We start from the raw sequence: 14,001 nt of genomic DNA on the forward strand, positions 1-14,001 counted from the left end.
TTTGTCAAATGTTTTTTTTTTTTTTTTTGTCAGAAGATTTAAAAACCAAACCCAACCAACCAACCAACCAAACAAAATCCCACAACCAACCAACCAACCCCCCTTATGTTGTTGAGTGAAAGCTCACGTGTTTTTTTTTTATTACCTACTGTATCAAAGCTTCCTGTTTCAGAATTCATATTTTCAGTTACAGTATCAGAAGACTTCTGCGAAACTAAAATTATTTAATTTTTTTTGTAGAAATATGATTTTTTTTTGAGCCTCGATAAGTGCATGGCAGCAGGACAGATTATGACAACGCTGCTTCAGCTTCATGCGAGATCAAAGGGTCCAGGAATCCAGGAAAAGACATCCCCTGGAAATCTGCTCAGTTGCTTTAGACATCACTCCTCAGGTCGGTCTGAGATCTGGCAGAGTTTCAAATGGACTCTTCCTGGAGAATTATCAACGCGAGGTATAATAGCTGCACACTTCAGCTTTTACCTTTATTAGGAAATTGTATCATGAATAAATATGAATGTTAGCTGAAGTGGTACTGACCGTAATGCAGATGCAGTTAATACAGATCTGGAGAAAGTCCTTTCAGATCATTTATGGTAATGAAGTTCCGAACCTTGTTTGAGGAAGGTGTGAGCAGAGCTGGCCATTTCAGAGTAAAAGCAGGGATTAATAGATTTTTCTTATTCAAATCTGGCTCTGATCTGTAGATAGCAACAAATTTTCATAGTAGGACAAACAAAAAACATTTTTCATTCGGAAGTTTTGATATGTTACAGTTGGGATACAGACAGAGGGGAAAAAGAGTTGGCTTCTATTTTTTTTTTAATTATTTTTTTATTTTTTAAATGGAGTTTGACTACTTTGCCCATTCTGTGTCCCAGCCTGTTTGCTCCCGCGGGGGGCAAGGTGCTGGGGCTGGGCAGTGGTGAGTTGGGATAATGGCAATAGGGTTGCATGGAACTGAACAGAGGAGCTCCTCGTCTGCCCTTGAATTTTGTAGGATTTCATTTTTGTTGTGTTAACGTGGAATAACCAGTAGAAGGGCACAGAAACCTCAAGCGATACGGGCTCTAAAAAAGTGGGCATGATGCTGGGGGCAATTTTTTAAAAATGAATAATGCACTGTCAGTTCGTAACAGACTTCATTAAAAATAAATAAATAAATCCACCATTTTGGCATCTAAACTCCAGGACAGAGGGAGCAGACTGCACGAGGAAATAAGCTTTAGGAGCCCAGGTTACAAGTGTTAGGGCACAGCACAGAGCTGCCTTGGGATGCTCGAGCTGCCTTGGAAACCCCAAACAGCACGTGTGCGTTTGCGGGGCCTCTGTCGGGGCGAATATTCACTGCTGCTGCTGGTTAACGGGGTAATGAGAGGCTCCGTGGTGCTGCTCTGGCTCCAAATCCCTCTGACATCTTCCTGTCGAAGCGAGGGAGAATGAATTCAAGCCCTGGTAAGCCTGCCAGACGCACAGCAGAAGGTGAAACGCCGTGGAAGTGGCACAGCCCGGATCTCACCGCAAGGGCTGGGGCTGAAGCCTGCCGAAACCCAGACGGGCGTCAGGAGTCCCTGCCTGGGAGCCGGGGGGGGCTGGCGAGAAGGGGGATTTATAAGAAAAAAAGGTGTCACAGTTCTGCCTCCTCAGCTCTGCAGTGCTCACAAACTTGGTTGTTTTTCTGACCAAGAAAAAAAAAAAAAAAAAAAAAAGCACTTGGATTGAAAAAGGAAAAGCAAGCTGCTTTCGGTATGCTCACAGTCAGATGTGGTGCGTGCCATTAAGTTTCTTTGCTGTGAAGGGTCAGTTTGGGCATTTCCTGACCCTCCCCTCCTTTGACATGACTTTCACTTTTAATCTGCAGACGTCCCCGTTCCTGTCCTCACCCCCTGAATGCAGGAAAACAAAATCAGTTCAGAATTTGCCGAAGACAAATATTCAGGTCAGGTGGATTAGGGAAAGATCAGGTTGCCAGCTACCCAGGGACCAGGTGTTTTATTTAGTGTTTTACACCCGTCATGAGAAAATCCCCCAGCTAAACATTTCATAATCTGGGGGAAGGCGAAGGGGTCCGGGGGGGGATGGCTGTGGGCAAGGCAATGCTGTGTCTTTAATTTTCTTTTCTGAAGGGAGAAAGTCTGCATAGCAATGACAGGAGCACTTGTTCATGCCTTTAATGTGTGATCTGTTTTCTCCAGTGGAGGGCACTCAGTGTATCACAAACTAGAACATTAGCACCAACAAGCTCCAAAGCATCATCACTCTCTGGAAAGCCTTCTGAATTAGACAAGAGCTGCCTCTCAGCACAGCTACAAAACACTTTAAACCTGACCAGCTAAATGGAGAAACCTTGCCTGCGGAGCTTTTAAACCTGGGCTCTCCCCCAGCACGGGAGGCCTGCCTGCTCCGGGAGCTGGGGAGCTGGAGGATGGATCGCTGTGGCTGGCGATGGCAAAAGGCAGCAGAATGAGAGATGCTAGGTACCGGCAAAGATTTTGTGCTTTCTCCCCCAGAAGTTGCTTTACCTTCGCGGTGAGCCTTAGCTTTGACTTGCAGATTGCCACTTAATGCTGCTGCTCCTCTGATGACTTACACAATGGCTCTCAGAGCTTAGAGTCCCTCCCTACCCCCCCTCCCAGACTCCCCCCCATCCTTCGTCCTGTCTTCCCCACCCCCAGCCCCTTCCCTCTCCTTTCCCTTCCTCATCCCCCAAATTCTTGCTTGTCCTCTCTAGGGAACTTTGTGTGGGTTACTGGCATGCACGCTGGATGGCGGTGATGTGAGTGGCAACCGTGCTGTGACATGAAGATGCTGCTGGTTTAAGGCAAAAGAGACCGGTTTGAAAAAGAGAGAGGCAAAGGGAAGGCAAAAAAGGGAAGAGAGAGAAGAAAACAGCTGGAGAGAGGAAAAGGAGGGCATTTGTTGATGACAAAAGGATGGGTAAGTGAACTTTTCTTGTTTGTTTGCTAGCACAGCTGCAGCTGTATGGTATATTTTTCAGTTGGATTATTAGCTCTTCAAGAGAGGAAAACAGCCTAAACAGCAGCAGTGCATTCCTTTGCCAGGTGACTCACTGTACTTGCTATTGTATTTTTAGATCATGTATTCCCCCCCCCACCCTCCCAACACACCTTTCCTCCTGCAGTGGTTTTATATGTGATTAATCTGTAAACGCATGCACGGAGTTCAGGGCTGTGGGGAGCACGTTGGCTGTCTGTGCAACCCACCCACACACCTGCAGACACACAGAGAAGTGCATACATGCATGAGGCAGGCTCACACCAAATTCCTCCTGGCTTTATATTCATATTCGATGAGCCTGTAGCGGCATTATTCAGGCTGTCAGAAAGGGCTGTTAACACTTTGCGGTATGTGGGAAGCAGAAAGGGAGGGGGGGATTTTGTTGTATAGGTGGTTCTGAAAAGGCTTGTTTGGTCTTTGAAAAGATACCCCTAATATTGCTGCTGGATTTCCAGCAGTCATTTGCCAGTCTTATTTTTTCAAGTGTGACAGGTTTATTTCCCTCCCTCCTTCCCCCCAGCCCCCAAGTCTGTAACAGCAAGAACATATTTCTAGCTGGCTGCTGCTGCTGGCACATAGGCAGTAGCAAAAAAATGAGGATTTAAATAAAAAATCTAACCATTAAAGTGAATGGCAGAGACACATAGTCAGGGACATTTTAGATTAGGAATTATTTCGTAGATTGCCCATTGGTTTAAAATCGGATTAAATAACTGCAGCAAAAAAGCAGGATGGTTTTGCAACAAATAATAAAGTAATTATTTATCAAGGAGATCCCAGCCCTTAAAATATTTCCTGTTGGGAAAATGCATCTTAATTCCCAGCAAGATTGCAACTCTGGACAGAGGCATCAGCCCTCAAATCACTGCAGGCTAAGGAAAGCGTGCGTGTGTGTTGGATTTTCTGACAGCCCCCTGCAACCCCTTTCGTAATTATTCAAGGAATGTAGAAAATACCACCGTGGTCATGCAACAGCGTTGGTGCTCTGTGAGAATTTTGACATGCAAAAATCTTAAAATCAATAGAGCTGTGGAAGAGCTGAAATCCAAATATACCCCTTTAAACTTTCTGTGTTTTGCTGCTCTTAAGGCAGTGTTTATATGCAAGTATTTGCATGTATATTTGCAGAGAGGATATGCAATAAATGTATACCCAGAGCAGGAAATGTGTAGGTATTTGCAGCTACATGTAGATAACTTCAAATCAATATGTGTTAAGGCTAAGACTCATTTTAAAGAAATGTCGTCTAACGTTAGCTTGGTATTCAGGTCCCATGCTAGCATTATATAGCATACTTCCCTCTATGCTTGAACTTTTTCTGTACATCTCTATATATTTTAGGTATGTGAAAATAATGAGCAACTTAAACCTAGTCTTAAAAAAATGACTTAGTGCAAAAAGTAGAGCCTTTACTTTTTAATTTTCCAATAAATACCTATTTTAAAGATGGATTGAACTTTATTATAAGTAGATTTCTGACTCCTTGCAGAAATTTTTGGAGGAATTGAACTTGCAATTGCTTTTATTGAGGAACATATTTAGCACCACGTAAATAGCAGAAGCTTTGGCTCATTTCCTTTCCAGCACTATGGAGCATTCAGCACAGTGACTTGACAAATATGTTTATTGTTAAAACCTCAGCATCTAGTGATAAGGATATAGCAGCAACATTGAGAGATGATGTACAGGAGAAAAGCGAATAGAAAACAGGCTCTTGGTCCTTCTAAGGGATCATAAATCACACAAAAGTAATTGAATAACACGAGCAGGACTGGTGATGGTGCAGGTAGGAGAGATGGCAAGCCAGAAACTCAAAGGACAGGCATTTATACAACAAAAAGTGCAAGACTGGATGCAAACAGGTTGTCCTCCAAATCCACCGCTTCGCTAAAGCTTTATTAGAAACCCCATTGACGTTAGTAATCTGCTGGTGATTTATTTTAATAGCTTTACAATGCACATTTGTTTTCTTTTTAATATTGTAGGTTTCCATTTAATTAAGCAGCTGAGAGGCATGAGTGTGGTGTTAGTGCTACTTCCTATGGTGCTGTTTGTTATGCTTGCGGGGGCTCAGCGAGCTTGCCCCAAGAACTGCAGATGCGATGGCAAGATTGTGTACTGCGAATCTCACGCATTCAGAGACATCCCTCAGAATATTTCTGGAGGGTCTCAAGGCTTATCGTTACGGTACAACAGCATTCAGAAGCTGAAATCAAATCAGTTTGCGGGCCTGAATCAGCTCATATGGCTTTATCTTGACCATAATTACATCAGCTCCGTGGATGAGGATGCATTTCAGGGGATCCGCAGGCTGAAGGAATTAATTCTGAGCTCCAACAAAATTACCCATCTGCACAACAAAACGTTTCACCCGGTCCCCAACCTCCGCAACCTGGACCTCTCGTACAACAAGCTGCAGGTGTTGCAGTCCGAGCAGTTCAAGGGCCTCCGTAAACTCTTGATCTTGCATTTGCGGTCTAACTCGCTGAAGACCGTGCCCATCCGAGTTTTCCAAGATTGCCGAAACCTCGATTTTCTGGATTTGGGCTACAACCGCCTGCGGAGCTTATCCCGTAATGCTTTCGCTGGCCTTTTGAAGTTGACGGAGCTCCATTTGGAGCACAACCAGTTTTCTAAGATCAATTTTGCCCACTTCCCCCGCCTCTTCAACCTTCGCTCGATTTACTTGCAGTGGAATAGGATCCGGTCTATCAGCCAAGGGTTAACGTGGACTTGGAGTTCCTTGCACAACTTGGATTTATCAGGAAATGACATTACAGGGATAGAGCCCGGGACGTTCCAGTGCCTCCCCAACCTCCAAAAGCTGAACCTGGATTCCAACAAACTCACCAACATCTCTCAGGAGACCATCAACACGTGGATCTCGCTCATCTCCATCACTCTGTCCGGAAATATGTGGGAATGTACTCGAAGCATTTGCCCTCTGTTCACTTGGCTTAAGAATTTCAAGGGAAATAAAGAGAGCACTATGATATGTGCAGGCCCTAAACATATCCAGGGCGAAAAAGTGAGCGATGCCGTGGAAACATATAATATCTGTGCTGAAATCCAGGTGGTGGTTACCGAGAGATCCTATCAGGCGCCCAAAACCCCTCAGAGACCTGTCTTTATCCCTAAACCCACCGTTTCCAAACTTGAAAGCAATCAGCCAACATCCGTGATGCCGAGCCCTTCTGCAGACCTCCCGACGCCTGCAGTGGAGCCAGAGTACGAGCACGTTTCCTTTCACAAAATAATCGCGGGGAGCGTGGCCCTCTTTCTTTCCGTGGCCATGATTTTGTTGGTTATCTACGTGTCGTGGAAGCGCTACCCAGCCAGCATGAAACAGCTCCAGCAGCACTCTCTCATGAAGAGGCGCAGGAAAAAGGCCAGAGAGTCTGAAAGGCAAATGAACTCCCCTTTACAGGAGTATTACGTGGACTACAAGCCAACAAACTCTGAGACCATGGATGTATCCGTTAATGGATCTGGGCCCTGCACGTATACCATCTCTGGCTCCAGGGAATGCGAGGTATGAACCATGATCCTCCTAAAACCATTTCAGCTGCTGGGAAGGAGAGGTAAATGTTTGAAGCTCTTGAGGTGTCTCTAAATGCTAGAAAGATGAATGAGTTGTTTTTGCTATTGGGTTTGCTCGTTATGAGAGGTTATCTCATTAAATTATAACAATCAGGGAAGTGGCGGCGATGATTTTTGAACAATTCAGACTGAAAGAATTAGATGAAGTTGAAGCAAACAGCTATGATTAAGGTATCAGGAGTGTTGCTCTTCTCAATTGCTCCCATTTTATTATCAGTGACCACAAGAGTCCCGTATTGGTGAATTACTAGAAACAGAGGAGTTAACCTTTTCTGTTTGAAAAATAAGCACGGAAACCTCTCTACTCCAGACCCCAAGTCAAATTTTGAGGGTTTTCTGATGTGTTTAGCACTAATGCCTAAGCTTTTCTGCATTTTCTGTGTGGTTCAGGAATAAACCTGGGGGCAACAGGACTGCAGCACAGCCTTGGCGTTGAGCGTGTGCTTGTTTTGCTGGATAAGCACAAACATCCGTGCTTCCTCATTAGCTTTTTCTGAACATGAGCCTTGCAAAGGCCCAAAGTTGAATGATACAGCTACAAATTTCTGGGTTGAGAGAGATTTCTTACTTGTTTCATATATTTTTGTTGAAACTGAAGGCTTACCTTGAGACCCAACTCTACTGGAGTCAATAATTTCATGTCCTAGGCACGCAATATTATTTTGACTTAGCAAGTGCATGGGAAATCCAAATAGGAAAAGTTCCTGGTGCTTCTTTTGTCTGTTGTTTTGGAAGAAAATACTGTTATTTTTTATTGCTGTATTGTCACTGGCACTATTAACGTGTATGGAGGAAATGTTTTCACTTGTGAATACAGTTGCTTAAAAACACCCGATGAGGAGGGTTTGCGCGGTCCCATCTCAGTTCTCGTTACCCAACCCTGCACGTGATGTGGTTTTAGGGGACCACGGTGGGTTTGTCCACCCTGGTTGTGGGCATCCTACCCGAATACCTTCTCAATGTGCTTGTTGACTTTTATTCATGACTTTTATTTTTACAAATTGCACGGACTGTGGTAGACGGTAGATTTTAAGCAGCTTGACAGCCTGGTAGAATGAATGATGCAAACACCGAGCAGCGTTCAGCAGCTGCAGTTTCGGGATCCTGAGTTTTGAAAAGTGGATGTTTTGCACTTGGAGAAAATAGGGCTTCTGCAAGGCGCCTTGTGTTGGGCACCTGATGTCCCTAGCAGATTTTGGACCACAGAGCTAAGGGGAAGGAAGAAAGCAGAAGTGTGTGGGGCTGCTGTCTCTGGAGTGGTTTTGTCTTCACAAAGGGAAGAGCACCTGTCATACCCCTGTCACGTTGGCTAGTATTGTGTCATTGAAGGTGTGGGATTTTGGTTTTTGGTTTATTTTTCCTGTTAACAACACAAGTAGAAAGTAACGGATGCAAACAAAGTTACTTGGAATTCTCTCTGGCGGTCAGCAGGAGCATTAATTTTACCCGAAAGGCTGTCTTTTCTTCTTGCTCGCATTATTTAATGCCACGGAAGTTTCATTAGCTTCAGTACTGCTCGGTGTGATTTACAAGATGGTTTGGAGGACAGCTGAATCCCTGTGCCCTAACTGAAAGCCCCTGTAGCAAAACCCCAACTTGTAACAAGATTTGGATCATGATTTCAGTGCACAAAAGCCAAGGGATGCTGTTTGGGAGACTGAAATTCAGCTAATTTGCATTATGGCTGATAAATAAAAGGGCAAAGAGTCCTAGCAGGTCCAGTAACAGGTCGGTATGGCGTACATTTCTTCCTGCTGCTGTCGAGTGTTACACACAGCTTTAAACACAAGGGGACCCCAGCTCACCTGGTTTCCAGGTGCTAGCGCAGTGCCGCAGCACTTCTACCCAGCTGCTCTGTTCAGGTTAAGTTCAGCTGGTGCACAAGTTTGCAGGACTCAGCGTGTTTTATCCCATTTTCCTTGGGATTCTTACTTGTGGTGGAAATTCAGGAGCCTGTACTGAATGCAGTCGTGCTGGCCCAGGCTGTGAGTGGGAGCGTGTGCCCTCTGTGTTTGCCTGGTGATTTATTACTTGTTGGCTATTAGTAGGAAGACTTCAGGAGGCAGAAAGCAGCAGATCACTGAAGATGCATGTAGCAACCACGATCCCCCCCCCCCAAATACTATCTTCAGCTTGGATTTAACATCCTTCGTCTCCATAGCTACAAGGTTCCACTTGTGAAAGGACAGAGATGCGCGGCTCAGAACTTAGAAATGGTGAGAAAAAAATCCCAGTAGTATCTTCAGCAGTGGGAAGGCTTTATTGCTGGGAGGGGGGAATAAAAAAGAGAAAATGGAACATCTCGTTATCAATAGTTAATTTAGCCAGATGTAGGTACTTGGGGAAAAGCTATTTCTTGGGACGAGTGAGTCCTAGCACGGGCCCACCCCATCGTGGGTCCGACTTGCTCATTCATTGGGCTCAGCCTGAGGTTTCCCCCAGAAAAAGGACTGCTTAGAGGGAAACGAGTACCTGCTTACAACACGAAAGCAGAGCCTTTTGCAGAATTCAGTGCTTAAATTTTTATTGCTTTTACTCTTTTATTAATATTTTCCAAGCAGTTGTCTGCTTTCATATGCTTACCTCCCCACGCACCTGTAAGCACCTTAGGCATCCAAAACCCGTGTCTCTGGGGAAAGAAATAACAGGTTAATTCCGTTTTAACCTGGGAAAGATGCCTGAGGATGCTCTTTTGTTGGAAGTTGGTGATAATGAATAGCTTGTGAGTGTGGCCTAGGGTTGTGTGGGCATGCTCATTACTTTCACACTGCTGATTTTGGTTTTGGGCACGTCCAGCTCATCTCATGCACAACCCGCCTGCTTTCCATGGCAGAACTGGCGCTGAAACAAGATGCTGAGGCATTTATACATCAGCTTTTTTTAAAAAAAGCAGCTACACGTGTGAGCAGGTGCTCGTGGTGGTAAGTTCAGCACAGCTTCTGGGCTGCACCAAAGCCTCCCAGGTGTGCCAGGGCTGCCCTGCCTCGGAGCCTTCCACGCAGGTGCGCTTTGCGAGGCTGCCTCCTGAGCCCGTGCTTTATGAATTATTTCTTGCGCTGCGCAGGGAGAGCCAAAGTCAGGCTTGCTGTAAATGGGAGCAACTCTCTTGGCATCAGTGGGATTATAATCACTGACACCTGGCCCGTGGTATTCTATTTAGTCTATTGGCAAAGCTTTCTAAAATAACTGGATGCTTACGATTTTGGCTCTCAGCATCCAGTTAGCAGACTGCTGCTATCTCGTTTTGTTACTTTGCTTTGTGCAAGTGCATCTTGCTCCCCCTCTCTCTCATATTTATTTGTACATTTGCTAAACTTCTGGGAGCACAGAAAGCAATTGTATAAAGCAAGCTGTAACATTATGTATTCCATACATAGCCCGTGCAAAACATCTGCTTATAGCACGCGGAGGTTACGTGGGGAGCAGGAACATTGCTACAGAAACGTTCCCTTCCCTCTGCTGGGTTATTCATCTCCAGTTCCTCAGGCTGGCAGCGACAAAGCAACAACCACCCAACCAACCAAGTGAGCATCTTTTGCTTGTTAACTGAGCACAGTGGATGCAAAACCCTTTGAGAGACAGCTGCCACAGCCCTTGTGATGTTCCTCTTTACACTTCCACTTCTCGAGGTCCAGCCGTACCCCAGCATTTGACAAACAAACCCACCTGGTCACGTACAAGTCTGTGGCTGCTGTGACGCTCCCGTGTTTTTCATGGGAGTGAAAACCAGGGCAGTTGTCACTTGTATTCATCCCCGCTAAATCAGTCGCACAAAATTATGTTTGCTTTGAATTCGGCATGCTTCCCTCTTGCCAGTGGGAAGAAATAGATGGGGAAAGGAGTATAACGTATGCAAACATTTCGGGCTGCTGTTGACCTCCTCCTTTTGAGCCTAATTGAAAAGGAAATGTTGACACGCCATTGGTGTTTATTATACATGCATTAAATGCCATACTGGCTTGTTTTGAACAAGATGCAAAAAGGAAAGAAAGCAAATCGTCTCCGTTGCCCAGATGCTCTTTGGTGCAAGGTTCCAGCTCTGCAGAGGCTTTTGTGGTTCTGTGACTCAGCTCTGGAAGGGATGCCCAGGGGCCGAGCAGGAGCTTGTGGGACACTGGGAGAGAAATCCCTCTGTGGTTTGGCAGATTTCTTTTTTTTTTTTTTTTTTTTTTAAGAACGGTGACAACATTCCTTTAGCCTTATGTTTTTATAAAGCGTGTTTAGCAAAGCCTCTCCATGGCAGAGGCTTGAGTTTTGGACGGTTTGGGGTAACGGAGAAGGAAGGCGATTGCCCAGGCAGTGCATTGCAAGGGGAAGACTTCAGGAGGTGGGAACATCCTTCTGCCCTCATTTTAGGGCCAAAGAGGCTCAGTCATGTTTCCAGTGACTGTTTCAGAGGGCTGTTGGATGGCTGTTGTTCATTCAGCTTTTCCTTTGGTGCTACGGCTCCTCCTCCTCCTCTTTTGCGCCTCTCTGTGATTTTAAGTGGGCCTTAAAGTCCTGCTGCAGATGTAAACCGAAGGGGGAATCAGTCTGAAGGAACTTTGTCATAAGCTCTGTTTGTGTTTGGAGAGCAAGCGGAGGCTAAGCTGCTAGGGCTTCTCCTCGGTGCAATATATCTGAAAGAAATACAGCTGGAGTGGCTCAGAGGTGAAATCTTTTAGGCGCAGGACCAGTAAGAGGTTGGAGGAGGAAGTAAATTTTCGAAATGTCTCCAGGATTAGGACCAAAGATAGAAAATTGTGTTTGTTACCCTCAAAGACTTCGTTAACATTCAGAGCCTTCAATATCCTGCTATTCTACTTAGCATTGCAAGCCTCGTGTCAGGATAGAGAAGGCTGTGCTACAGAAGCACTGGTAATGTAGTCATAAATGCACGGGGGCAAATTTTCCAGGGCTCAGCACTTGCAGAGCGTGAGATTTCCCAAAGATATTACCGAAATGACTGGCCGTATTTCCGGGAGAGCTCAGCCAGCTGCGCATCAGCAGCAATTGAGACGCTGGCTGTAAATTTGAAAAGGGAGCTGCAGGAGGATGCTGAGCGCTTCGGGAAGTCTTACACAATCCTCGTTCAGGTGCCTGGGCTGGGAGCTGAGCTGAGCTGGCGTTGGGTCTCGCAAGACGCGTGCTGCTGAGCTGCTGGAAGTGATGTGCTCTGATGCAGTGCAAGAAATCAGTGGCAGAAGAAGATGAACCCCCATCTCCCAGCTTTTCACAGGTGTGGGGCTTCCAGAGCAGGTTTCAGCCGTGGCATTTGCTCCACTACGGCTCAGCCAGAGGCTGGCAGCTAAAGACTGAGCTCCAAAATTTCACTGAGGGCTCGTTACAGCAGTCCTGGGACGGTACCCAGGAGGACAGCATCCTCCTGCCTCTCCCCACCTCTTCTACTCCCCTTTCTTTATCCATACGCTGGAAACTTTGCCATTTGCATTACATACAGCAAGGACTGGTGGAACGGAGAGGATGCTGCGCTGTGGAAGCTTTGTAGGAGAGCAGAAAATATTTGTATTCCTTTTATAACCATTGCTCAGGCCCCGTGAAGGATTCCTGCGTTGCTGGGATTGTGACAGATGCAGTTTGCCCTCTCCATCTCTCTCCTCCTTTTCTCTCACCCCTGCTTCTGCTCCAGCTCTGTGATGTGCTGCCAGTATTTTAAGGAGGGGAAAAAAAATCAATTTTAGCCCATTATGTGCTTCGGTTCAGGAGGGAGAACGGTAACAGAAATTGGGAGAAATCTGTCAAACCTATTCATTTGTTTCTTCTTTTAAACGCGCGCGCACACAAAAATCTCATGTTAAAGGAGGCAAACAACCTTATTAGTAAGTACCCCGCTGCTGGAAAGGTTCCTCCAACTCTCCTCCAGAACAATAGGGTTGACCTGATTCTTGGTATTAAGCCTGTCACCTCACAGATCCTGCTGGGGACCACACGGAGCTGCTCCACGCTCCACTCGCGCCGCTTTACTCCGCTTTTTGGCAGGGATGCTTCTGGACACGTATGGCCAAATAAGCTTAGATTGCTTGTAGATTCCTCTGCCTACAAAAAAAAAAAAAAAAAGGTGATGAGTGGATCAGCAGCAGGGATTTCCTCGGGGTTGTTGCCTCTGCACCGGGCTGCAGACTCCAGCTCTGTTAGAAGCCCGAGGATGCTGTGGACAGGATGGGGCAGGAGGGGGTTAATTATGGGGACGTTGCCTTCTTGGCCTGATGAATTGGTTTCATCTCTGCTCTTTTAAGTCATGTAAAAGTGCAAAGGAAATAGAAAGCTCTTGCTAGTAGGTGTAGCAGCCAGAGAGCTGCCATGGGTGCTTGGATGGAAATCCTTCTGCCTGCAAGACTGGAGAATGTAGGAGAGGTGAAAGGCCACATGACAGTGACCATCTGTAAGCTCTTACCCTCCATGGCACGTTGTAGCTGCAGCAAAATCAGAGAATATCTGAGTTGGAAGGGACCCGCAAGGTTCATTGTTTCTTAGTTCAAGTATTTTAGTTTATTATTTTAAGGGGTTCCTGAGATAAAGCTAAATATTGTTGGCTACAGCATAAGAAATTCATAGATGCTGGCAAGCCAGAAAGTCTTTCCTTAGAAGCTCTGTGCTCCAAGGCAGTCTGTGTCAGTGGGTAACGTCCTATGGCATTGGGAGGATGCTTGGACTTATCTTTTTTGTTTCCTATACTTATGGAAAAAAAAAAAAAAAGACGCTTTGCATGATATTTTTAATTTGGAGATCTCAAAACTCATCAGATAAGTAACATTTTTCTAATGTTTAGTTTCTGCACCACACAGATCTTATGAAACAGCTTTTTGCTCTTCAAGTTCCATTCTTTTCCTCTTCTTTCCTTCTCACTGTATTATTTGATTTCCTTTGAAATACAGAAAAACAGACGCAAAAATAATGTTCCTGTTCTTAACCCAAGGGGAAGAGTAACACGATCAGAGGTGGGGTGTTGCTCTTGTGTGTTGTATGTATTTGGTTTGTGTAGACACCTGAGCAGGGAAGACTGACCGTAACACATGAGTTTTGATTCCGATACTGAAATTTCTAAGTTCTTTTGTGATTTAACAACATTCAGTATTTTGTGTCTGAACATTTCAACTGCATTGCAAAAGTGCTATATCAGGAGAAAAATTACATGGTTTTGAGAAGTCAGCGTGCATTAAATCTATTGTGGGAACGTGGCATGTCCTTCATTGCAACAGGCAGCGCTTGGAAATTATGTAGTGTGCAAAGATCTTTTGATACATTCAGCACTGGGGGTGTGCGCAGTGCTTCCTATTGCATACAGGTATAAAAACACATTGTGCAAAAAGCAATCATGATCTCCAGTTTTTGACAGACAGTGAAAGAACCTGTTTTAAGGCAGAAGCTTCATTATTTTTGTTC

General features: G+C 45.3%; 1 protein-coding gene across 1 annotated transcript in view; it reads left to right on the forward strand.

The window, feature by feature from the left end:
- Positions 1-273: 273 nt before the first annotated feature.
- LRRTM4 (leucine rich repeat transmembrane neuronal 4) overlaps positions 274-14,001 on the forward strand; it is a gene marked incomplete at both ends in the record, with an annotated part of 207,415 nt that continues 193,687 nt past the window's right edge. Inside the window, 2 exons of the mRNA XM_084302346.1 lie at positions 274-454; positions 5,004-6,550. Of these exons, the coding sequence (XP_084158472.1) occupies positions 274-454; positions 5,004-6,550 (1,728 nt within the window). The remainder of the gene's footprint in view (positions 455-5,003; positions 6,551-14,001) is intronic.

This window comes from Netta rufina (assembly GCF_964035555.1).
Source record: "Netta rufina genome assembly, chromosome: 27".
In the NCBI taxonomy this organism is placed as follows: domain Eukaryota; kingdom Metazoa; phylum Chordata; class Aves; order Anseriformes; family Anatidae; genus Netta; species Netta rufina.